We start from the raw sequence: 22,635 nt of genomic DNA on the forward strand, positions 1-22,635 counted from the left end.
GCGGAAGTGATGTTGCTGTCAGTGGCGCCTCCGGCTCCCGGGAAGCTGAGAGTTTCCGCAGGGTGGCGGCTGCGGCGGCGGCGGCAGCGGTAGCAACTGCAACAGTAGCAACGAAGGCTGTGGGTGAGTTGGGGAGTAGATGTAGGGGGCTGGACTTCGGAAATACGAGTAGCCCTTGAGTAGGGCTGGTTGGCAACTGCGGAGGAGGCGCTGTGCTGAGGACACCTTGGGTCCTGGCGTGGGCGACCCTAGAGGGACCGGGCCTCCGGGTCATAGGTTCCGGACAGCATTGGTCCTAATGAGAGAGAGGCGCATTGCACAGAGCAGCCGAGTCCGCGGGAGGGAGGGAGGCATCAGTAAATTAACTCTTTGTACAGACCCTGGTTCCTGTGAGGAGTGAAGGGGCTTGAAGGACGGTGGCTTAAGAACAGAATCTTGAACGGGAAAGGTGCCCTTCTACCTTAGTTGAGGGAGATGGGGGTCTGTTTTCAGAGAGTGCTTAAGATTTCTTGCCCAGAAGTCTGAGTAAAAGTGCTGCTGTGCCCCTGGGTGACAGAAAAAAGCTGTTTCTCTTCCAGAAATCTCTGTTGGAACCTAGAGACTGTAGGAACCCTACCTGGGTGGATAACTGCAACCAAACCAAACTCTGGATTTACTTATGTGCAGACTAGGGAAGACACCTGGGTATCTTGGGACAAATCGAAGCAGCTCAGGGGCAGGAAGAATGTCAGAGGAAATATGCCAGGGAACTTAAGAGCATGGTGTCCCACACCTGTAATAACAGCAGTAAAGGGGTGAAAGCAAGACAATCATAAGTTCTCAGCCAACCTTTATTAGGTAAAGAAAGCTTGTTTAAGCTGGGCGTTGGTGGCACACACCTTTATAATCCAAGCACTCTGGAAGTGGAAGCGGGCTGGTCTCTTTGAGTTCCAGGCCAGCCTGAAATAGAGAGTGAATGAGATCCAAGGAGTCTTTGGTAAAACAGTCTTTTCCAGAACATTTTAAGTTGGCACCAGCTGAGTGTATGTCTGGGTACCAAGACTGCTCCAGGGTGGGCTCGGTAGACAGTAGTGAGTTTTAAAGCAGCTCAGAACCCTACATGTGCTTTGTTCCTGTCCCCACAGTTGCTCTATAGTTCTAATTTGGTAGTTGTTTCCTATGGGTGGCTGAAGACAGGGCTGGAGCCTGTGCCCTCACTGAAAACCCTACCTGCTTTTCCCATCTGGACCTTGAGAAGCGGGATTGCCAGTTTCCTGTTAATGGGGGATGCTAACAGTTAGGTCTTGCTAGGCCTTTAAAGAGGCAAGCAAGAATGACATGATAGGTGAAGAAGTGGGGTATCTGGATTCTGTATTGGTGTGGCCTTATTGTGATGGATGTCTCCCAGTCTGTGGCCTGTTTTAGATCCCTGGAAATGATACTTAATGCTGGTCACTGGTTAGGCCTAGCCTTCACTATAGCTTTGCTGGCTTTGGTGGAACACTTTTTTGTTGTTATTGTTCCTGTTCTTGGGGCCCACAGGTCTGCAGCTGTGTTCCCAGTCGACATTGCTCACGGTGAAGGTGACATCTCCCTCCAGTTTCACAAAATGAGTGTGGTATGGTTACGAAGACCAGGACCTAAACTTCACAGAGAGCCCAGGTAGGAATGGGGCCCCACAGTGGAAGACAGAAGGCAACTGGGAAAAAGACTTATATTGTCTCTAGATAAGAGGGAACTAGAGCTGTGTCTGGTGGCTCATGCCTGTAATCCCAGGTAGACGCAGGGGAATCTCTGTGAATTGGAGGCCAGCATGATGGTCTACATGCTGAGTTCCAGGACAGCCAGAGATACATAGTGAGTTCAAGTTTTTTTTAAAAAAAAAAAAAGAGGAAAATGGGGTCCTGATGCTGCCTGTCATGGGAGTAATTGATGTGTACTTGGAGTACCTGAATGAGCAGCCTGAATCCACAAGCACCTGAATGATGCCAAGTTATTGGGGTACCAAGGGATGGTCCATTGTGCCATGGAATTCATCCACCGGGGTTAGCCCTGGCTCATACTCTACCTGGAGATTAACATTTTGATTAGGGATAAATGTAATTGGTAGGGGAAGGAAAGAGACTATGAATATCACGAGACTAATCACTTGAAAGAGGTGTGTTGGGCTTCCCATGGGGAGCACACTGACAGACCACAGTCATTTCTCTGAGATTCCTATAGTTGCTGGCTTTTTTTTTCTTTCTTTCTTTCTTTCTCTGATTCTTTTCCCTTTGTCTGCAGCCTGCTGTTCTGATGCCGAAAGGGAGACAGAAAGTCCCACGCTTGGATGCCCGCCTGGGCCTGCCTATCTGCCTCTGTCTGGAATTAGCCATCTTCTTTCTGGTTCCCCAGGTCATGGGCCTAACAGAGGCAGGTGGTCTTGACACCTTGGGTGCAGGGGGGCTAAGCTGGGCTGTACATCTGGACAGCCTAGAAGGTGAGAGGAAGGAAGAGAGTCTGATACAACAGGCAAATGCTGTGGCCCAGGCAGCGGGGCTGGTGAATGCTGGGCGCATTGGAGAGCTCCAGGGGCACTACCTCTTTGTCCAGCCAGCTGGGCACGGGCAAGCCATGGAGGCGGAGGCCATGCGGCAACAGGCAGAGGCTGTGTTAGCCAAGCATGAAGCTGTGCGCTGGCACTCAGAGCAGAGGCTGCTGAAGAGGGCCAAGCGCAGCATCCACTTCAATGATCCCAAGTATCCTCAACAGTGGCACCTGGTAAGTACGGCTAAGATAGACAGGGCCTGCTCTAGTGTGCTTTTGACTGAGGCTTTCTCCCACTGCCCTGTACTTTACTGAAGGGCATGTCTGTATACAAGGAATATAATTTGCTCTTAGTCCACATCTTCCCTGTCTGCTGTGAAGATCGAGGCAGTGCTGAGGGTGTGCACTCTCCAGCTAGTCGACCTGCGCTCCTGGTCTAGCGTTCCGCTTTCTAGCACGTACTTTGGCAGAGCTGCTTCACCTCTCTGTGCCCCACCTGTAAAATGGAGGTCAGAGCAGTGCATACCTCATGGAACGACCATTAAAACAAATGAGTGTGCATGTGAAACTTTTAGAAAAGTTTCTTACTCATGTCGGACCCTGTTATGCATAGGCTGATTGCTGTCCTTAACTGTATAGTAATGACCACTTAGCCATAGCTGCCATTTCACCCTTGAGTTACCACAAGTGAGACCAAGAATTGATTAGAGGGGCAGGACTTTAATGTGCCCCGTCTGGGCTTTGTTCCCCCACGAACCTGTTGGTCTGTAGCCTCTGTTTGGTTCTTTGATAGAAGCCAAGGGAAGGGAGGGGTAGCTTTAACTTGCCCCTCTGGGCTGAGCTATGTGTCAATTGGTTTCTATCTTCTACAGAATAATCGGCGGAGCCCAGGAAGAGACATCAATGTGACAGGTGTGTGGGAGAGAAATGTAACTGGGCGAGGGGTGACGGTGGTAGTGGTGGACGACGGAGTGGAGCACACCGTCCAGGACATTGCACCCAACTATGTGAGTGGCCGGGAGTGAGCCCTTGCTGCCACGTTGCTCCTTCCCTTTTGTTCCTTTTCCTAGAAGGCACTGGGCCAAGGCAGACAGCCTGGGAGGGGTTTCTGTCTCCTTTCTCAGTTAGCTTTCCAAACTCACAGTTAAGGCCCAGAAGTTGACTTTAGTCTATATCAATAATTCCTGCATCCTCTTGTTGCTGCTTACCTGGGAGGGGAGCTGGGAATGACCCTATGGGCAACTACTTTCTCTTCAAAGGTTCTGAAAACGTCTGGCTAAGGTGGGACCTTTAGAAAGTCTGAAGTCTTTTATCCCGGGTTTTCCCCAAGCAGTGGACACAGTCCTATACCAGGCAAGAGAGACATTTGATCAAAACAAAAACAAAACAAAACAAATAATCCTGAACCTTCTCAGTTTTCCCCAGTGTCCTTGGCTCATATTTTATAACCTTTGTTTGCTCAGGGCAGTGGGAGGAAACTCCCAGTTCCTGCTCTCCTGATGTTTGGGAACTGACTCCTTCAAACCAGTAAGTAACCCAAGTTGACCCTTCCGTGTTTCAGAGCCCAGAGGGAAGCTATGACCTCAACTCTAATGACCCAGATCCTATGCCCCACCCTGATGAGGAGAACGGTAACCACCATGGGACCCGGTGTGCAGGAGAAATTGCAGCTGTGCCCAACAACAGCTTCTGTGCAGTAGGTGTGGCCTATGGGAGCCGAATAGCAGGTAACTCATGCTTTCCAGGGAAGCTCCTGGGATACAGTGATTATTTTCTGCCTTCCCCATTCTTTTTCATACCCTCAGTGTCTGTAGCCTAAAGGAAGGAGTAAGAGCAGCAAGTTAATTAACTCATTGATTTTTCAGGGCTGTGGTATTTCAAATGAGTTGTTAGCAGCAGTATTTATTGTACCATATAAAACAGGTAAATGTGCAAATGCTCATATTTTGGGCTGTAGGTCCCAAGCTGCACCTGCTCAAGTCTTTTTCCTGTTTCTTTCTTTCTTTTTTTAAGATTTATTTACTATATATAAGTACACTGTTGGTGTCTTCAGACACGCCAGAAGAGGGCATCAGATCTCATTACAGATGGTGGTGAGCCACCATGTGGTTGCTGGGATTTGAACTCAGGACCACTGGAAGAGCAGTCAGTGCTCTTAACCGCTGAGCCATCTCTCCAGCCCTTCTCTTTCCTGTTTCTGATCACATTTGTGCTCACCACTGATCCACATCACTGTGCTCTGCTCTTGTTTCCATATTTTATCAAGTGTGCCTCCCACAACTCCACATCTATGGAGGCTGCTCTCTCAGTCCCAACTCTTCAGTCCCCTGCTCTCCACTCTCCAAAGAGAGCCTAGCTGTATGGCTCTCAAGAAAGGTAGTTCCACGGTTCTTCATCTCAATCTTGTTGGTCAAGGGGAAAGGATGTACATTCCTGAATCCTGACAGATGGCCTGGGAACCTAAAGCCTCAACAGGCTGGCTGTAGCCCTCGTGTTTCCAGCAGGGGGCCTCAGCACTCTGCAAATCCCTGTTTGTTCTTAATTTACCGTCACAATGTGACCCACTCCATTTTAGGGAAAGAACTTGAGCATCACTGGGGGTAGCAAAGGTAATGAATACTATTCACTTAATTCCTTTATTCTGTCAATTACTAAGCTAGTGTTTCACATGAAATGCCAAGCTAAAAGGGGAAATCTTAGATCATCTATATTCTAACCCAGTGTTTCCCACCTCTCAGGATCATTAGATCTGTGTTCAAGCATAATAATAGACACTTGAAAGCTAGGCATGGTAGTACATGCCTGCCTGTCCATAATCCCAGGATTTGGGAAGTAGGGGGGGAGGATCAGGAATTCAAGATCATCTTTTGCTTTGTAGTAAGTTTAAGACAAGCCTATGCCAGCTAAGACATACAAAAAAACAAAAAAAGGCAGGCCATAATGGCACACGCTTTTAATCCCAGCACTCAGGAAGCAGAAGCAGGCAGATCTCTTGAGTTTCAGGCCAGCCTGGTCTATAAAGTGAGTTCTAGGAGAACCAGGACTACACAGAGAAACTGTGTCCTAAAAAAACAAACAAACAAACAAACAACAAAAAAAAAAAACCCACATTTTTTTGAACTAGTAACACTTATATATGGTATAAAAATTCAAAGTGCAAGGAGGGGTCTGGTGTGTAGTTCCATAAAGTGCTTACCATGCAAGCCTGAGGACCTGAGTTCAATCCCTGGCACCCATGCAGAAAGCTAGAAATGATTAGGTTTTCTTGTACAGGGAACACAGTGGTAGATGAATCCATGGGGCTCACTGGCCAGCCAGCCTAACTTAGTTGGGTCCCTGGGTCCCAGTGAGAGGCCCTATGTCAAAGGCAAGGGTTCTGAAGAATACTATCCAAGATAGAAGACCTTTTGCTGCCACCACACATGCATATGCACACTGATGCGTTTACACCCCCACATACGTAGCTATGAAACATACACACTCAAAGGTGCGAAAGAACATACAGCTATTCCACAATTACCACTGTACCACCTGGCACCCTACTTGGGGAATGGGGACTATTTCTAGTTTCTTATGGGACCAGTATCAGTGAGGATCTGGTATAACTTCAATACCTAGGTATCCGGGTGCTGGATGGACCACTCACAGACAGTATGGAAGCTGTGGCATTCAACAAACACTATCAGATCAATGACATCTACAGCTGCAGGTAAGGAGAGGAGAGCTGCAGGTGAGGAGGTGAGAGATTTGAGTCTCTGGGACAGATCTTTCAAAAAAAAAAAAAAAAAAGCATAGCAAAATAGGCTGCCCCTAGCCTAGCAGGGATTCCTTGTTAGACTCAGCTAATAAGGCCATTTCCCTCGTTTATCTAGATTCCCAGCCCCAGGGTACTCAGTCTTAAACATGCCACAAAAAGAGTGTCCCAAAATGCCTGCATTTGTTTTGTATACTTACAATGCTCTTAAAAGAAAGTGCACTGAGTTCAGTGCTCCCTGCAAAGACGCTCTTGAAGCTTCAGGCTGTGGGTTTAGGAGCTGGATAAGAGGAGTTTAGGATGGATGGCCCCCATCATATTAATAGAGCCTGTTCTTCCCCTGACCAGTACCTTTCTTGAATTCTCTTTAATCTATTTTTATTGGGGGTATGTGGGGTGTGTGCCAGTGCCATGATCAGAGGACAACCTTGTGTAGTTTCCCCTTCTACCTTTATATGGGCCCCTGGGATCAAAGTCAACCTTCATAGCAAACACCTTTACCCCTGAGGCGTCTCATAGGCCCTGCTCAACTTAAGAACCAAGAACTTGTCTGACATGCCAGCATGCACTTTTAATCCCAGCACTCAGAAGTTAGAGGCAGATGGATCTCTAAGTTCAAGGCCAGCCAGATCTACATAATGAGTTCCAGGACAGCCAAGGCTACACAGAGAAACTTATCTCTTGACAACAACTACCACCTTTGAGCTAGAGGAATGGCTTGGTGGCTGAGAGTGCTTGATGCTCTTACAGAGGACCTGGTTTCAGTTCCCAGTAACCACACGATGGCTCATAACATTCAGTCACTCCAATTTGAGGGAATCTGAAACCTGGCTTCTAGGGGCATTCCATACATGTTGAACTTGTACGTACATTTGGGCTAAACACTCAGATACAAACTTTTTCTTTTTTTTTTTTTTTTTTTTTTTGTTTTGTTTTTGGAGCTGGGGACCGAACCCAGGGCCTTGTGGTTGCTAAGCAAGCGCTCTACCGCTGAGCTAAATCCCCAACCCCAGATACAAACTTTAATAAAAGGAAATCCAAGCACTTATGCCTAGCAGTAGCTCTGTAAGTCACAGGAGGGCCCTGTCCCTATGCCACTATGTATCTTCTGCTTCCCTGGGACCTGAGGAAGGATAGGTGAAGTCATTCTAAATGGGGAAATTTCCAAGTAAAGAAGAGTCTTAGCGTGTACTTCCGCTTTCCACTTTGGAAGAAAATGGACCCATGACACCATGTGTCTTTTAATCATGGGGTTCCTTGGGAGAAGAGTAAAACCTCGAGCAGGAGAATGGCTTGGTAAGTCAGGGAGAGCCTAGATGGGTAGCTCCAACTTGGTTCTACTCTTCCCTTTGTGTATCTCAACAGCTGGGGCCCCGATGATGATGGGAAGACAGTGGATGGTCCTCATCAGCTTGGGAAGGTAACTGAGGAGCATGAAGAATGGGGAACCTTTGAGACCCTCTTTATTTGGTTTTAGAAGAACCTCCAATCAAACCCTCTTCCCATCCTACTTTCATTGTAGTGCCCAACTTATACCATTTAGCATCCTGTCAAAAAAGATTGTGTGCCTCCCTAGGAATGGGGGCTGTGGGACACTGGTGCTTGGAGAACTTCAGCTTGTTTCTCTGGGATCTCATTCTGGGTTTCTATTCATCACTCTGCTCAGTTATCTGATAAGCAGAATAGGTCTGTCGAAGACTATTCATTTTTTTTATTTTTTAGATTTATTGAGTTTTGTGTCCAATGGTGTTTTCCCTGCATGTATATCTATGTGAGGGTATCAAATCCCCTGATGTTGGAGTTGCAGACAGTTGTGAGCTGTCACGTGGGTTCTGAGAATTGAATCTGGGCCCTCTGGAAGAGCAGCCAGTGCTCTTAACTGCTAAGCCATCTCTCCAGCCCAAACACTGTCAATTCTTACCTTTCTCCCACTTGATGTGTGTGTCTAAATCTCTTTCCCCTTTCCCCAGGGCCTCTCCCTTGTTCTTTTCTTGTTCTAGAAGTGGGAGGAGAAGGATGGCTGGTTCAATAGGTACAGGCTTTTCTATTAGCTGCTTGACTAATAGCCTGACATTTTTGTTCTTCAGGCTGCCTTACAACATGGAGTGATGGCTGGTCGCCAAGGCTTTGGAAGTATCTTTGTGGTTGCCAGTGGTAATGGTGGCCAGCACAATGACAACTGCAACTATGATGGCTATGCCAACTCCATCTACACTGTCACCATAGGTAGTGGTCTAGAGACTCCATGGGCATGGAGTCACCTGGGTGTGTTTTGTGTCTCCACTCGTTCTGTTTATCTTTAAGTGTATAATCACAGTCATCTCTTGAGGATCAGATAGTACTAACCCAGCTCTTGTAAGCTCTGAGGGTTTCTCTGGAGCATGTTCAAACATTCCCTAGAAATCACCCACCTGTCTTCACTACCATTATGTAGGTTTGAACTACACATTGGTCTCTTTCCATGGCCACTGGCTTAAAGCTGCCTCTGGCTACCCTTTAACCTGAATTAAGGACTGCTGTCTTGCACTCCCAATTATAAAGTTTGTCATTTTACTTTTTATTATTTGTTTACTTGACTTCCTACCTGACTATAGGCTTCTTGACATCAGCCTCATACTGACTCCTTAGATCACAAGGAACTGTCCCTACCCCTCTCTAGCACTGCATACTGTGTCCTTCCTACACCTTCCAAGATGTAGCCTTTTCCACATGGTTCTGTACCTAATATGTATGACTCACAGTAGATCTTAGTACAAATTGAAAACAAGTGACCAAGTACAGAGGTGGAAGGCCCTCACTTTTGCCTGAAGCCTGTGGGAAGAGTGGTGTAGCGCAAGAAATCCCTCTGCCGTTTGAGGTCCCTGCCCACATACAGATGAGGGCTGTGGTCCTCCTCTGAGCTCATCCCTTCATGATGAAGACAACTCAGGTGCTACCTATACGATCCTTATGTGAGCTCCTGTCTTGCTTTTCTGTGCCAGGAGCTGTGGATGAGGAGGGACGGATGCCTTTTTATGCAGAGGAGTGTGCCTCCATGCTGGCAGTCACCTTCAGTGGAGGAGACAAGATGCTGCGGAGCATTGTGAGCACTTCCGGGACCCTGGCCATGTGGCAGTGAGGGCAGGGGTGGCTTGAGACAAGGGCTCACGCTGTGCCCAGCTGAGTAGGAACTCATAATATGGTTCAGATTGGCCTTGAATATACTGGCCATCTTCCTGCCTTGGCCTCCTGTGTGTTGAGATTCACACGTAATGCACCACACCTGGTAAAACAGGTCTCTTTCACCTCATTGTTTGAGAAAGGGTCGTATAACTTAGGCTGGTCTTCAGGTCACTGGAGCGGAGGATTCCATTGTCTTCCTGATCCTCCTCTGTTAGTGGTTCGATCATAAACTTTTTAACTTGTTCACAGAATACTTATGGCAGAATTTGGGCCTTTACAACTTTCTGTGTGCTATTCAGTCCTTTTATAAATACTGACTGCCGTGTTCACCTTAGGAATAAAGGCAGTGCTTGTCTCAGGGATGCACAGGACAGGAAGTTGGAACTGACCCTGTCCTTCACTAGACCTCTAACTTAAGCCAAAGCCTGAGAATGCAGCAGGGGAGTGGAGAGCTTCTGTAGTACACACACAACCTTTGAAGGACTCAGGACATCTGCTGGGCTCCAACCCAGCCTTCATCAGTCGAGCCTCTGGACCAGAGTCCCAGAGAAAACCCTGGATGTCCCTGTTGCCACTAACAGTGTCAAGTAAGAATTGAATGCTCCAGGCCAAAGCTGGGCAGGAGCCAGATGCTTGTCAGCATTTGCCAATGGCCAGTTGGGTTGTCCCTGAGCTTACTGGGAATTAAGTAGCTTCATCTTCACACAGGGTCAAGTTCATTTTACAAATGAATTTGTTATGCCAGTAAATGACTTCTGGTCAACACAATGTTCCAAGGCTCTATGCCAGTTGACCCCAACCCTGGGGAGACAAGAGAAAAATAGAGTAAAGTGAAAAGCAAGAAGTTTGCAGGCTACCTGGGGTGCTGGCCTGTGTTAGAATAGGGGCCTGCTCCTTACCACCTGGCAGAGTTCTGGGACCCTCTCATCCTGTCCCCTGTAAGGACCTAAGAAGGCTCTGTAACGGAATCGTCATGGTTGCTCTACAGAGCCTAGCTTTACCCCTCCCAACTCAACTCGCTTTCTCACCCTCACCCCACCTTCCATCCGAACTATAATTTGTCCAGATTTGTAAAGGGAGTTTATTCAGCCAAGTTCCCATCTTTGGAATGCCCTTGCCTTGGCAACCTCCTGTTGTGTGACCAGGCAGCTGCATGGGGCTGTCTCTGAGGATAAGGGCCAGGGGAATAGGCTTCCCACAATCTGGCTTCTTGCCCAGGGAGCTTCCCTAGATTTTCCTAGCACTGTGTGATGTTCTTGCCATTATGGGCAAGTTCACAGACTTTGCATCTGTACTCTAGACTATCACAGACAGGCTCTTTCCTTAACAGGAAAAAATCAATCTGTTCCCTGGCACCAATCAGGCTTCCTCTCTGGTTGAGACCACACCATGGAGTGTTTTTCCCTTTCCTTTGGGAGATCACAGTGTCTGGGTGAAAATGGCATCTCTTGGCAGCTGCAGTAACAGCTGGGGTGGGGTGGGGCTAGGGGAGGCGATGGCAAAAAGCAGCTCTTTGCAGAAGTTGGCACTCTGGTCTAGCCTGCACCAGCTTTGTGATGGGGAGAAGCTTTAACAGGGCTTACCCAGCTAGACTTTGTGACACTGTTGTTGATGGGGCATCACCTTGATGCCAAACAGATGCTGTCTTCTAGTTTTCATGTCTCATTTGAGAGGCATGAGTAGGAGAGAGGAGCTCACAGAAACCCAACCAAGATTCCAACCAGAGCAGGGAAATAGCTTGTCCAGTGGCCAGTAGTGCACAGCAGACAGGCCGTGTAGATACTGAGACTGCAGTAGGCTTCAACCGAAGGCTGTAATCATCTCAGGGAACATGCACTCTGGGTTCCCACAGTTATTCTCCCAGCTCCAGCCAGAGCCCAGTAGATCTAGCTATTTCTCTGGCTAGCTGTGTTATGGAGAGTTGAGGTAGAAAATTTAGGAATGAAATGACAAAAGGAAACAAACAAAAAATTAGAGGAGCAAGAATCACGAAACTTGGGCTGGAGAGATGGCTCAGCGGTTAAGAGCACCCAACTGCTCTTCCAGAGGTCCTGAGTTCAATTCCCAGCAACCACATGGTGGCTCACAACCATCTGTAAGGAGACCCGATGCCCTCTTCTGGTGTGTCTGAAGACAGCTACAGTGTACTTATATATAATAAATGAATAAATAAATCTTTAAAAAAAAAAAAAGAATCACGAAACTTTCCCTCTTGCAACTGCTGTCACTTTCAGTTTCTATTAACTATTGATTGATACTCTGTGCATAAGAGCAGAGGGCTACCTGAGAGACTTGTTCAAGGACTGTCTTGTTCCCTTCTTCCAGTGTCTAACCCCCCACTCCTTACTCCACTTTGCAGGTGACTACTGACTGGGACCTTCAGAAGGGCACTGGCTGCACTGAAGGCCACACAGGAACCTCAGCTGCAGCCCCTCTAGCAGCTGGCATGATAGCTCTCATGCTGCAGGTGCGGCCCTGCCTCACGTGGCGGGATGTCCAGCACATCATTGTCTTCACAGCCACTCAGGTGAGAGTTAGCGACTGGCTGAGAAGTGCCCAGCCCACCCACTCCATGGCTGAGCTGTCAGGAGACAGTTTCAAATGTCTCGGTAGGATATGTAAAGCATGGGTGTGAGGACTCCATCAATACCACAGACCCAAGATGAGCTGTGGCGTGGCACTCTCACTTGGAAGCCTGTCCTCTTGAGTCCTTCTAAGGAAGCAAGTCACTCATGGGGTTCTGACTTTTTTTCTTACCCTTTTGGAGGGAATCTATTCCTAGCAGCCTCAGTGGGAATGTCTGGACTAGACCAGTTGTCAGGTGAGCAGGGAGAAGAGAGTCAAGCAAGGCTAGAGATTCACCAAGACTTCTATTCTTTTAGTATGAAGATCATCGTGCAGACTGGCTCACTAATGAGGCTGGATTCAGCCACAGCCATCAGCATGGTTTCGGCCTGCTCAACGCCTGGAGACTTGTCAATGCAGCCAAGGTAAACCACATGTTAGCCAGCAGGACACCCTACATAGACAGAGACTGAGAGAAGGTACCAATGTCTGAACATCACCTGGCATTTTACTGACACTTGACCACTTTATCCTTATCCTGGCTGAGCCATCTATCTTATCAGTAGAAAGTGGAAGATCCCTAAGTGTTAGTATAGTGAGAGGAGAACTGGAACGGACTCTAAGGCTCTCAGTGCTTCTGGTTTCCTCCTGCCCATCAGACACTTGGGACACAGAAGGAACCTCAAGTGAAAGAGTATGATGACAGAAAAGCTTAGACCTTAGACAGCTTTGTGTGTGTGTGTGTGTGTGTGTGTGTGTGTGTGTGTGTGTGAGAGAGAGAGAGAGAGAGAGAACAATAAGTTTTGTTTGTTAATTGCTGTCCCCTACTTTTCCTTGAACAGATCTGGACGTCTGTCCCTTACTTAGCTTCCTATGTCAGCCCCATGCTGAAAGAAAATAAGGCTGTTCCACGGTCCCCCCACTCTCTGGAGGTCCTATGGAATGGTAAGCCTTCAGCACAAGGGGTTAATGTTAGGTCCAAGGCTTGAGGTGGGTGATGGGGAAGCTAAGCTAAGCTCATCCTCCCTGCCCAGTTCTCCCCCTTCCTTCAGTAGCTGAGCTGTAGCCAAACCTGTGGAGTTTTCTTTGACCATTTTAGGGCATGTTGCTGCTTCTGAGTTGGCTGGCCTCTGGCTGCTTAACAAGACCTTTCTCCTGAGTTCCTAATAGTAAGGCGGAGCTGTAAGCAATAGACTAGGAAGCCAGAGGGCTGAGTGGGAGAGGGGCTTAGGGCGTCTCAGCAGGGTTGAAAGAAGTCCTTGTGACTTCCATGCAAAAATCTTGTCAAACAGCCCTATACAGTCCAGAGGCCCCAGTGTGTCGGAGAGGAGGGCATGGCTCGGTTCTTAATTTCCTCCAGAGAAAACCAGATGCCATCTCTAAGGGGTGGGACAAGCACAAGTTCAGGGCCTCTGGGCCAGAGCTGCTACTGTGCTGTTGCTCTTTCCTCTCTGCTTGCCATTACAAGGTCTGTCTGTGAAGGAGTGCAGGACCCATGGGATGTGGTTACATGCTAACCACAGAGGTAGAAACCCTTCTGAGAGAGATGGGAAGCTGGATCTAGATGTTTTATGCAGCAACCTTCTGCCTGCGTTGTTTTTGTTTGGGTGCTTGGGAAAGAACCCATTGCCTCATACATCCTAAGCACACATGCCCTACCACTCAGCTCTACCCCAGCTTCTCTGCATGCACATTTCTCAATTATTCCTACTCTTAGCCCCATGTTTACCCTTGAGAAAATTTGACAACCAGAGTTATTTGCTATTTTTTGTGAATACTGAGGTGTATGTGCTCCATGCTGATATCAGAACTCTGTCCTTAATTTTCCTGTGCCCCTTGAAAGTGCTCAGACCAGAGACATGGTGTCTAGAAAAAAGAATGACCAAAGGAGGGACCTTGGGTGGGAGGATAGGACAGCCTTTCTTATGGACACTTCAATAGGTTAAACACCTTTCTCCCTAAGCATATCCCACTCTTGTCAGTTTCCCTGTGCATGGATGGAGACAGGGCCTAGGGGATACATTTTTCCATGAGCAGCATGCTGTCATAGGAAGAGCAGAAAACATACCCAGGAATGTGGTTCTGGGAAGCCCCTGGCCTTTCCACAGTGTCTTGGGGATTGTGGGCCTTTTAACCTTTACTCTCTTCGGGGCTGTTTCCTCTCACTTCTGTCAGATGAACAAGTGAGCTGCTCAGTGTCAGAGACCTTCAGTTCTGTTATCCTCTGCTTCATTATCCAGGGATTGTGGCCCCTTAACTTAAAGTCTGACATCTCCCGTAGGAACTGGGTGGCTGGCAGTTGTCTGTTGGTCACTAGAAAGCATAGAAGGGAAGTGAAGAGAGCAGGATACAGGGCAGGAGGTAAAGATCCAGGAGTTTTGCTGGTGGCATCTTCCACCAGAGTGGTAAGCAGGCCTTCCTACTGCAGAAGCCAGCGAAAGATTTCTTACCCTGAGCACATTCAGCCTTCGATAGATAGAGCGAAGCAGGATAGAAAGTGTGAGCCTGGAAGGCTGGCTTGGTGGTCACAGAGTACAGAACTGAGTGACTCAGCCCCAGACAGTCTAGATGCCCCATCCCTACAATCAATCCTGGATGGTCTAGACACCTCATCCCAGTCAGCCACAATTGATCTAGCACATTGTACACCTTACAGACACAAATAAGCCAGACCCTGTCCCCTAGAGCCAACTGATCATAGTCTTCAAGCAAAATCAGGCTGACTGTAGGTTGAGGGCTGAAAACAAACTTTTTAAGAAACAGAAGGAAGCTGAGCATGATGACAGCTGTCTGTAGTCTTACACTCAGGTGTCAGAGGACAGGAAGATTACTGTAAGTTCATCTTGGCTTACATAGTGAGTTCCAGGCCAGCCAGGACTGCAAAGGGAGGCTCTGTTTTAAAAAGTGAGAAAGGAGGCAGGCAGAAGGAGCTGAGTACCAAGACAGTAGCAGAAGAGATGAAATAACCTTAAAGGGCCCTGAGCATTGTTAACCAGGACTTTAGTTGTAATGGAGATGTCCAGATGTGTGCAGCTATTGAGTCTGTCAAACATTTCATGGTAGCTAGGGCCAGGGAATGTGATGCCTTAAAGTCTGACATCTTCCATAGGTACTGAGTAGCTGGCAGTTGCTGCCCAATTGTGATTCCCTGTCAAGGAAGTGAACTTTTTTTTTTCTCTTTTTCGAGACAGGGTTTCTCTTTGTTGCCCTGGCTGTCCCAGAACTTGCCCTGTAAGCCAGGCTGGCCTCGAACTCAAGTCCACTTACTTCTGCCTCCTAATTGCATTTAATAACAGTGAATTTTTATTTTAACCATCTGCATGTTTCTAAGCAAGCATGTTGAGCAGAGCAACTCGAGCAAAACAGGCTTGCATTTTTTTCCCACTAGAAGTCAGTGAGGAGGAAGCAGTTCACACTGGGTGTGAAATCTCTATTGGGTGGGAAGAGAGTGGGCTTTGCTGGGAGTTTCTTCACTGGAGAATGGAAGATTCCAGAACGCTTGCTTGCACCTGTGCTTTGTGCACAGTCCAAGTCTGCCAGCAGTCCTCTGCCTCATGAGTACTGCTCTCCTTTCTTCCTCTCCTCTCCAACTTCAGGCCACTGAGGTTTCTCCTGCTTCCCATCTAGCTGAAGTCCCTGCCTCCTTCAAGATTCTGTTTGTCTGTATTTTCTCCTTTCCTTCCTTCATCACTCCCTGCCCACCTCACTTTCCTAATAGTAATTGAACCCAGGTTCTTCTTCATGCTAGTAAGTTCTCTACTACTAAACTATATTCTCAGCATACTCATGGTGCCCATTTTTGGTCCCATCCAAGGACAAATTTGTAGTTCATCCTTCTGAACCTTGTTGCAGATCATAGATTAGCCCCTGTCTTACTCTGCTGCCTGTGATTCCCTCTGCTCCATTGTCCTCTCTGGCCTCCCTCACTGTCCAAAGTTCCTGTTTTCTTTATGTACTTGAGACTCTTGGACCACGAGTGTCTTTGAGCTGTATTCTGACTCGTTTCCCACCCCCACCACTCTGTTTCCTCCCTCATCAGAGCTGCTGTGTTTGATTTCAGCCCCCCTTCTACACGGTTCCTCCTCTTAAATCTTATTTTGATTGCCCATGAAATAAATAGGAAGGCTAGAGGTTGTCATAGCTTACAACAAATTATGGAAACAAGCAAACCAAGTTTGATATCTTCTAGATAGACTATGAAAGGTTAAAAGGAAAAAGAAATGCTGGACAATATAATATGTGACGACCAGTTTCTTAGGGTTTCTAGTGTTGCTGAAACACCATGACTAGAAGCAATGTGTGAAAGAAAGAGTTTATTTTAATTGTAGATTACAGTCTATCATGGAGGGAACTGAAAAGGGATTGGAGGAGCTCTACTTACTGGTTTGTTTTTGCTCAGCCTGATTTTTTTTTTTTTCCCCGAAGCTGGGGACCAAACCCAGGGCCTTAAGCTTGCTAGGCAAGCGCTCTACCACTGAGCTAAATCCCCAACCCCCACAGCCTGATTTTTTTATACATTCAACTGCACAGAGGTGGTACTGTCCCCTCCATGGGCTATGCCCACTCATATCAGTCATCAGTGAAGAAGTTCACAGGCCATTGTGATAGGGACATTTTCTTCGTTAAGGTTCCCTCTTCCTAAATGACAAAAAAACTCAACCAGCTGGTATTCAAAGTAGTTGTCCATTTTAGGCATTAACTTATTTAATTCTATTAAAAATAATAGTTTACCCAAATAGTTTGCCATCCAGGTCTCTGCCCACAGCACTTAAAAATTAGTGTAAGCCAGGTATGGTGGCATATGCCTTTAATCCCAGCATTTGGAAGGCAAAGGCAGGAAGATCTCTTGAGTTCCATGCCAGCCTGATCTAAACAGTGAGCTCCAAGACAGCCAGGGCTACATAGAGAGACCTTACCTCAAACAACCAAAATAAACCAAAATAAACAAAAACAGAGTCAGATGTAAGGATCAAGCAAGGTAGGGGTTATTGTTTGACTTTCGTTTTCCTTTGTATTAGTATTTTCTAAAGATTTAGCCTAGTGGTGGCAGCACATGCCAGCACTCAGGAGGCAGAGGCAAGCGGATCTGAGTTCCAGGACAGCCAGTGCTACTCAGGGAAACCCTGCCTTGAAAAACAAAACAAAAAAGTAAAGTCCTTCTTTTTATCTTAGTTTCCCATTCCCATATTTCTCAGCACCCCTCCGTCTTCCTTATCTGTAAAGTTAAGATGTCACTCTTTGGGCTAGAGAGATGGCTCAGTGCTTAAGGGCACTGACTGCTCTTTCAGAGGTCCTGAGTTCAATTCCCAGCAACCACATGGTGGCTCACAACCATCTGTAATAGGATCCTGTGCCCTCTTCAAGTATGCATGCAGGCAAAACTCTATACATAATAAATAAATCTTCTTTAAAAAAAATGAAATAAAATAAAATAAAAAGAGATGTTAGGCTGGAGAGATGGTTCTGTGGTTAAGAGCATTGGCTGCTCTTCCAGAGGACCCAGGTTCAATTCTCAGTACCCACATAGCAGCTCACAACTGTCCATAACTCCTGTTCTAGCACCCTTACATAGGCATATATGTAGTCAAAACACCATTAAACATAAAATAAAAGTAAATTATTTTTAAAAAGATGTTGCTAAACTTTGTCTTATGTGTTGAAAAAATTAATGCAAGAAAAGATACTTTAAGAAGAATTATGGGGTTGGGGATTTAGCTCAGTGGTAGAGCGCTTGCCTAGCAAGTGCAAGGCCCTGGGTTTGGTCCCAGCTCCAAAAAAAAACAAAAAGAAGAAGAAGAAGAATTATATCGGGCTGGAGAGGTGGCTCAGCGGGTAAGAGCACTGACTGCTCTTCCAGAGGTCCTGAGTTCAATTCCCAGCAACTACATGGTGGCTCACAACCATTTGTAACGGGATCCGACACCCTCTTCTGGTGTGTCTGAAGATAGTAACAGTGTACTTATAAAATAAATAAATCTTTAAAAAAAAGAAGAAGAATAATTATATCTCACTGCAGTCTAATTTCTTGGTTCCTAGTTGAGTCTCCCAGGTTGTTACTCCCCCCTCAACACCTTTATTCTGAAAGAATTATAAATTTGTTGAAATTTGCAAAATGATCAAGGAAATCTCATATACCCTTTCCTTAATGTTAGTGTCCTGTAATTATAATATGGTATCAAAACCAAGTACTTACTGTTGGCACAGCACCTAGAACATGATCAGTTTCACAGTTTTGCATCTGTGTGTGTGTGTGTGTGTGCGCAGCTCTATGATAGGTCATGTATGTACTTGTGTAACCACTACCACAGTCGGGACCTGAAATGTGCTATCATAGGACCTCTTTGTGGCCACATGAATCTCTTCCACATCCCTGATGTCTGGAAAGTGTAATTAAGCAGTATAAATCCTTGAGATCAGCATTTTTATTCTGCATAACTTTTTTGAAGCATATCCAGTCTAGTAGTTTTATAAATTACTATTGTATTGTCTTAAATACATGAAAATTCTTTATTTACCTCTATCTTTTTAATACTGTCCCCCATCTAGAATGTCCTCCGCTAGTCTGAATTGATTTCCTCACTCAGCACTCAGTGCTATGTGCCTCAACTCATCTGATATGCTGCACATCAAATGTCATTTTGTGTTTGCAAATAGAGCTAAGGACTATGTACACTTCTCTGTATTCTCTTCATCTTGTACAGTGCCTCAAGTGTGGGAGGTGCACAGTGGATTGGGTTTGAGCAGATGAATGATGGAGTTCTTATATCATCTTGGCCGTATTGTCTCCCTAGCTAGACTCTGATCTAGGTAGGAACTTGACTACAGCACTGCATTCCATTTGCTGGAGTACATTGTATTACTGATGTTGTATGTGGCTTTGGTACATGCGTGCCTTTGTATATGTTGGGATGAAATGAGGGCATGTTTATGGGCTAGTTTCCAAACTGCCTAGTCTGACTTCCTATAGTCAGCAGGACGGACCTGGAGATGTCGGGGCTGAAGACCCTGGAACATGTGGCGGTGACAGTCTCCATCACTCACCCACGACGTGGCAGCTTAGAACTGAAACTGTTTTGTCCCAGTGGCATGATGTCTTTGATCGGCGCGCCCCGCAGCATGGACTCGTATGTACACCTGCTCATGGCCACCCAACCTCTCTTCATAAAGGCCTTCTCAAACAGACACTGAAGGAAGCTGTACCCCTGGTTGCCCTTAGCAACTGGAAGCCATTGACCATGCTTTATTGACGTGTCCATCCACACTTGGCATTCTACTCTCCACGTGTTCCCCTAACCCTGTGGAAAGCTAAGTGTAGTGCTGCGGTGGCTATAACCCCAGTGCTGGAGATGCTGGTAAGACAAGGACACCAGCCTGGGCTACCTAGCAAGACAAGCCAACAGCCTAAGGTATAGGCTCAGTTGTAGACACTTGTTCAGCATGCTGGGCTCAATGCAGAAAGAACAGCACATACTGTAACCCCTGTACTCAAGTTGCTTAGGTGGAAAAGGAAAAATAATCACGACCAGATAGGGCTTTATGGTTTGACCTGTCTAAAAGGGAGAAAAGGACTTAGATCTGTAGAGTTTTCAGCCCTGCGCTTTCACTACTGGCCTATACACAAAGTCAAAGCTAACTTGTACTGAGATCCCAGGAGCAGGATAGCTGTCCCAGGGGCTTATGGGGCCTTCCTGTTTCTGTGCTGTTTCAGCTGTCTGTGCTAGGCATCCATGTGCTTTCTTTGCTCTTTCCCAGGGACCCTAACGGCTTCAATGACTGGACATTTTCCACTGTGCGGTGCTGGGGGGAAAGAGCAAGAGGAGTCTACAGACTGGTTATCAGGGATGTAGGTGAGCCCTCCTGTCTTACACTCCCTTGTCCCCCTTGAGTCTCATGCCGCCCACAGGAAGTGCTCCATTGGTAATAGGCAGGTTGCTGTTGGTGAAGATGGTACATGCCAATAAGTGTGTCCTCTCCTAAAAGTAGGCATTGTCCGTAAAACTGCTCATTTATACTGCCTCTATAATCCTTGGAGAAGTGACTGATCCATTTTTCCTCAGGATAGCAACAAAAATTCCTTGTTGAAACCACATTTCAAGCCCTTTCACATATAACCATCCTTCGGCCCGTCCTGATAGGCAGGTAAGGGCAGGACAAACTTTCACCATTTTGCTTTTTAGAGAAACGGAGGTCCTTAGGCTTGAAGAGAGTTGTTGAGGATCATGATAGAAGTGAGGTCACAATAGCAAGAGTATTAAATAACCCTAGTATCAGCACAGGGCGTCTGGGCATGGAGCCCAGCCTTCCCAGCTTCCAGTCAGGATAGGTATTCACATGACCAGCAGCCTTTGACCTTTCGTTTTGATAGGACATTTTTTCCTTTGAAGGAAAAGTCCGGGCATGCCCCAGAGTATGGGAGGCAAAGGCAAAACACTGCTCTCCATATGCCCTTCAACCTTTCTGTTCTGTCTGTAGGATGCCCTGTGAGGTACTTCTGCAGAATCCTTGGGGGTCTGTGGGACACAAACTGTGAATGGCAGACCATGTGGTCTGAATCCCCTTGGGTGGCTGGGTGGACCAGGCTCTATTGTTGTGCATGGCCCACAGTACACAGCATATGTCTACCCACTTACTGCCCTAGGAGATGAGCCGCTCCAGGTGGGCATCCTCCAGCAGTGGCAGCTGACGCTGTATGGCTCCACGTGGAGTCCAGTAGACATCAAGGACAGACAAAGGTAGGTGCATCCATCAGAGGAAAGAGGGAGAGGGCTCTTGAGAAGTAGGGAAGCTCAACCTCCTGATGCCAACTGTGCTTCAGGCTTAGGCCAAGGGACAGAGTCATGGATTGGGAACTCATGGTACCCCTGCCCTTCCTGCTTTGGGGCTCCCCTCACTCTTCAGCTACAAGGTTGGGGCAGATGGTGTAAGTACCATGTTAGCAATGTATCCTTGTCTCTTTTTGTCCTATAGTCTCTTAGAAAGTGCTATGAGTGGAAAATACCTGCATGATGACTTCACTCTGCCTTGCCCACCTGGACTGAAAATTCCTGAGGAGGATGGTTACAGCATTACCCCTAACACACTCAAGGTACAGAGACTGAAACTCTAGCCATAGCTAACACAGGATTGTCCTGGGGGATTTGTTCCTTGGTATTACTCCAGATGAAGTGGGAAATGAGAGATTTAGAGGGCATGCATCCCTAACATCACTGTTAGTGTCTTCCTAGAAGAAAGTACATGTATATAAGGAAAGTTAACATAGTGGTTGGGTTGAGAAATGTGGTCCCAGAAGGGAGAGATTGCCTGGGCTCGTGTTTCTGGGCTAGACCTGTCACTAACCCAGCAGTGCTTGGCTTTCCAGACCCTTGTGCTGGTTGGCTGCTTCAGTGTCTTCTGGACCATTTACTACATGCTAGAAGTGTGCCTGAGCCAGAGGAGCAAGGCTTCCACCCATGGCTGCAGGAGAGGATGCTGCCCCTGGCCCCCACAAAGCCAAAACTCCAAGGAAGTGGGGACAGCACTAGAATCAATGCCACTGTGCAGCAGCAAGGACCTGGATGGAGTGGATTCAGAGCACGGGGACTGCACAACTGCCTCTAGCTTGCTGGCCCCAGAGCTGCTGGGGGAAGCTGACTGGAGTCTGTCCCAGAACAGTAAGAGTGACCTGGATTGTCCTCCCCACCAACCCCCAGACCTGAAGGATGGACAGATCTGCTGACCCCAGAGCCCAGCTTCTTCCATGTACAACAGGCTCTTCCTAAACTTGGTTATGAGGCTTTCAATCATGGATGCTCAGGAGAGAATGGTCCTGATAGTGACATCTGCCACCCAAGGCCTCTGAAGCATTCTCAGCCTTCTCAAGAGGGTGAGGGCCATCTTAATTAAGCGCAGTGGTAAGGGACTGGTGTTCATGGCTCCTCTAGCTGAGCTTTGCTGAGAGCCTTTCGACAAGGGGTTGGCGCCCAGGCCAGGCAGCCCTTGATTTCATCTCTCTCGGGCTAGTCACTGTCCTCGGCCATCAGGACCTCCACCCCTTCACAAGTTATGCAGCAGGTGCCTGTATACCTAGGAACACTCTCAACAGAAGTGCCGCTGTACCGAGGGCCCAGAGAGAGGCTGGCAAGAGCCTAGACATGCCTACCCTGAAAGCAGCTGCCTTCATTACCCTTTCCTGTGTGCCTGTTCTGAAGCCCGTACCTTCACTACCACTCACCCTTCCTGCTGAAGGAATGGTGGCGTGTCCCAGGAAAACTGGGAGGCACAGGATTCCCAGCCAGCACCCTTGCTGCCTCACTGGGGAAGTTGGCCTGCTGGGCTGCAGAGAGCTGAGACACAGTGTTGTCTAAGATAGCATGGGAGCCCCTGCCTATGACCACCTGTCTTCCTCTGCAAAGTGCTCAGGGAAATGGCCTTCATTCCAGAGGCCAGCTGTCCGCCTGACTTTTCCTCCATTCTTGGCCTTCTCCCCTTCCCATCTTTGGAGCTAATTGTTAATATGAATTTTTTAATGCTTAAGATTTGATTTTTACTTTTCAAAGCAACATTTTGTTGAATTTTTTTCTGCACAGCTTTCCAAAATAAAAAGCAGAAGTAAAAAAATCCAAACAATTCCACCACTCCCAGCTTTCTCTCCTTCTGCCAACCCAGAGCTA

At 47.2% G+C, this 22,635-nt stretch overlaps 1 protein-coding gene and 1 long non-coding RNA gene across 9 annotated transcripts; one reads left to right on the top strand and one right to left on the bottom strand.

Moving 5' to 3' along the window:
- Positions 1–3: 3 nt before the first annotated feature.
- Pcsk7 (proprotein convertase subtilisin/kexin type 7) lies at positions 4–22,588 on the top strand. 8 transcript variants are annotated; one of them, XR_015626388.1, is made up of 18 exons: positions 21–123; positions 1,522–1,641; positions 2,263–2,739; positions 3,378–3,512; positions 4,067–4,232; positions 6,124–6,214; positions 7,625–7,679; positions 8,347–8,485; positions 9,241–9,341; positions 11,781–11,948; positions 12,304–12,411; positions 12,829–12,931; positions 18,954–19,110; positions 19,739–19,833; positions 20,044–20,125; positions 20,625–20,718; positions 20,954–21,071; positions 21,345–22,588. XR_015626388.1 is itself a non-coding variant. In NM_019246.2 (17 exon segments), coding segments are annotated over 15 exon segments (2,352 nt in total). In that variant the 5' UTR covers positions 4–123; positions 1,522–1,641; positions 2,263–2,274; the 3' UTR covers positions 21,702–22,582.
- Positions 14,751–18,954, bottom strand: LOC148004104 (uncharacterized). Its single transcript, XR_015627626.1, has 2 exons — positions 17,738–18,954; positions 14,751–16,411 (listed from the first exon to the last, which is right to left on the bottom strand). It is a non-coding gene; the product is annotated as an uncharacterized LOC148004104 (long non-coding RNA).
- Positions 22,589–22,635: the final 47 nt, after the last annotated feature.

The sequence above is a fragment of the Rattus norvegicus genome, chromosome 8, assembly GCF_021556685.1.
Source record: "Rattus norvegicus strain SHRSP/BbbUtx chromosome 8, alternate assembly SHRSP_T2T, whole genome shotgun sequence".
NCBI lineage: Eukaryota > Metazoa > Chordata > Mammalia > Rodentia > Muridae > Rattus > Rattus norvegicus.

Excerpts from the sequence above, each read along its gene's own strand:
- Pcsk7 (XM_087560745.1), top strand. The coding sequence starts at position 4,112 with ATGCCCCACCCTGATGAGGAGAACGGTAACCACCATGGGACCCGGTGT. Across the intron at positions 8,486-9,240 it reads CATCTACACTGTCACCATAG|GAGCTGTGGATGAGGAGGGA; the intron begins GTAGTGGTCTAG and ends TTTCTGTGCCAG. Across the intron at positions 19,834-20,624 it reads ACTGGTTATCAGGGATGTAG|GAGATGAGCCGCTCCAGGTG; the intron begins GTGAGCCCTCCT and ends TTACTGCCCTAG.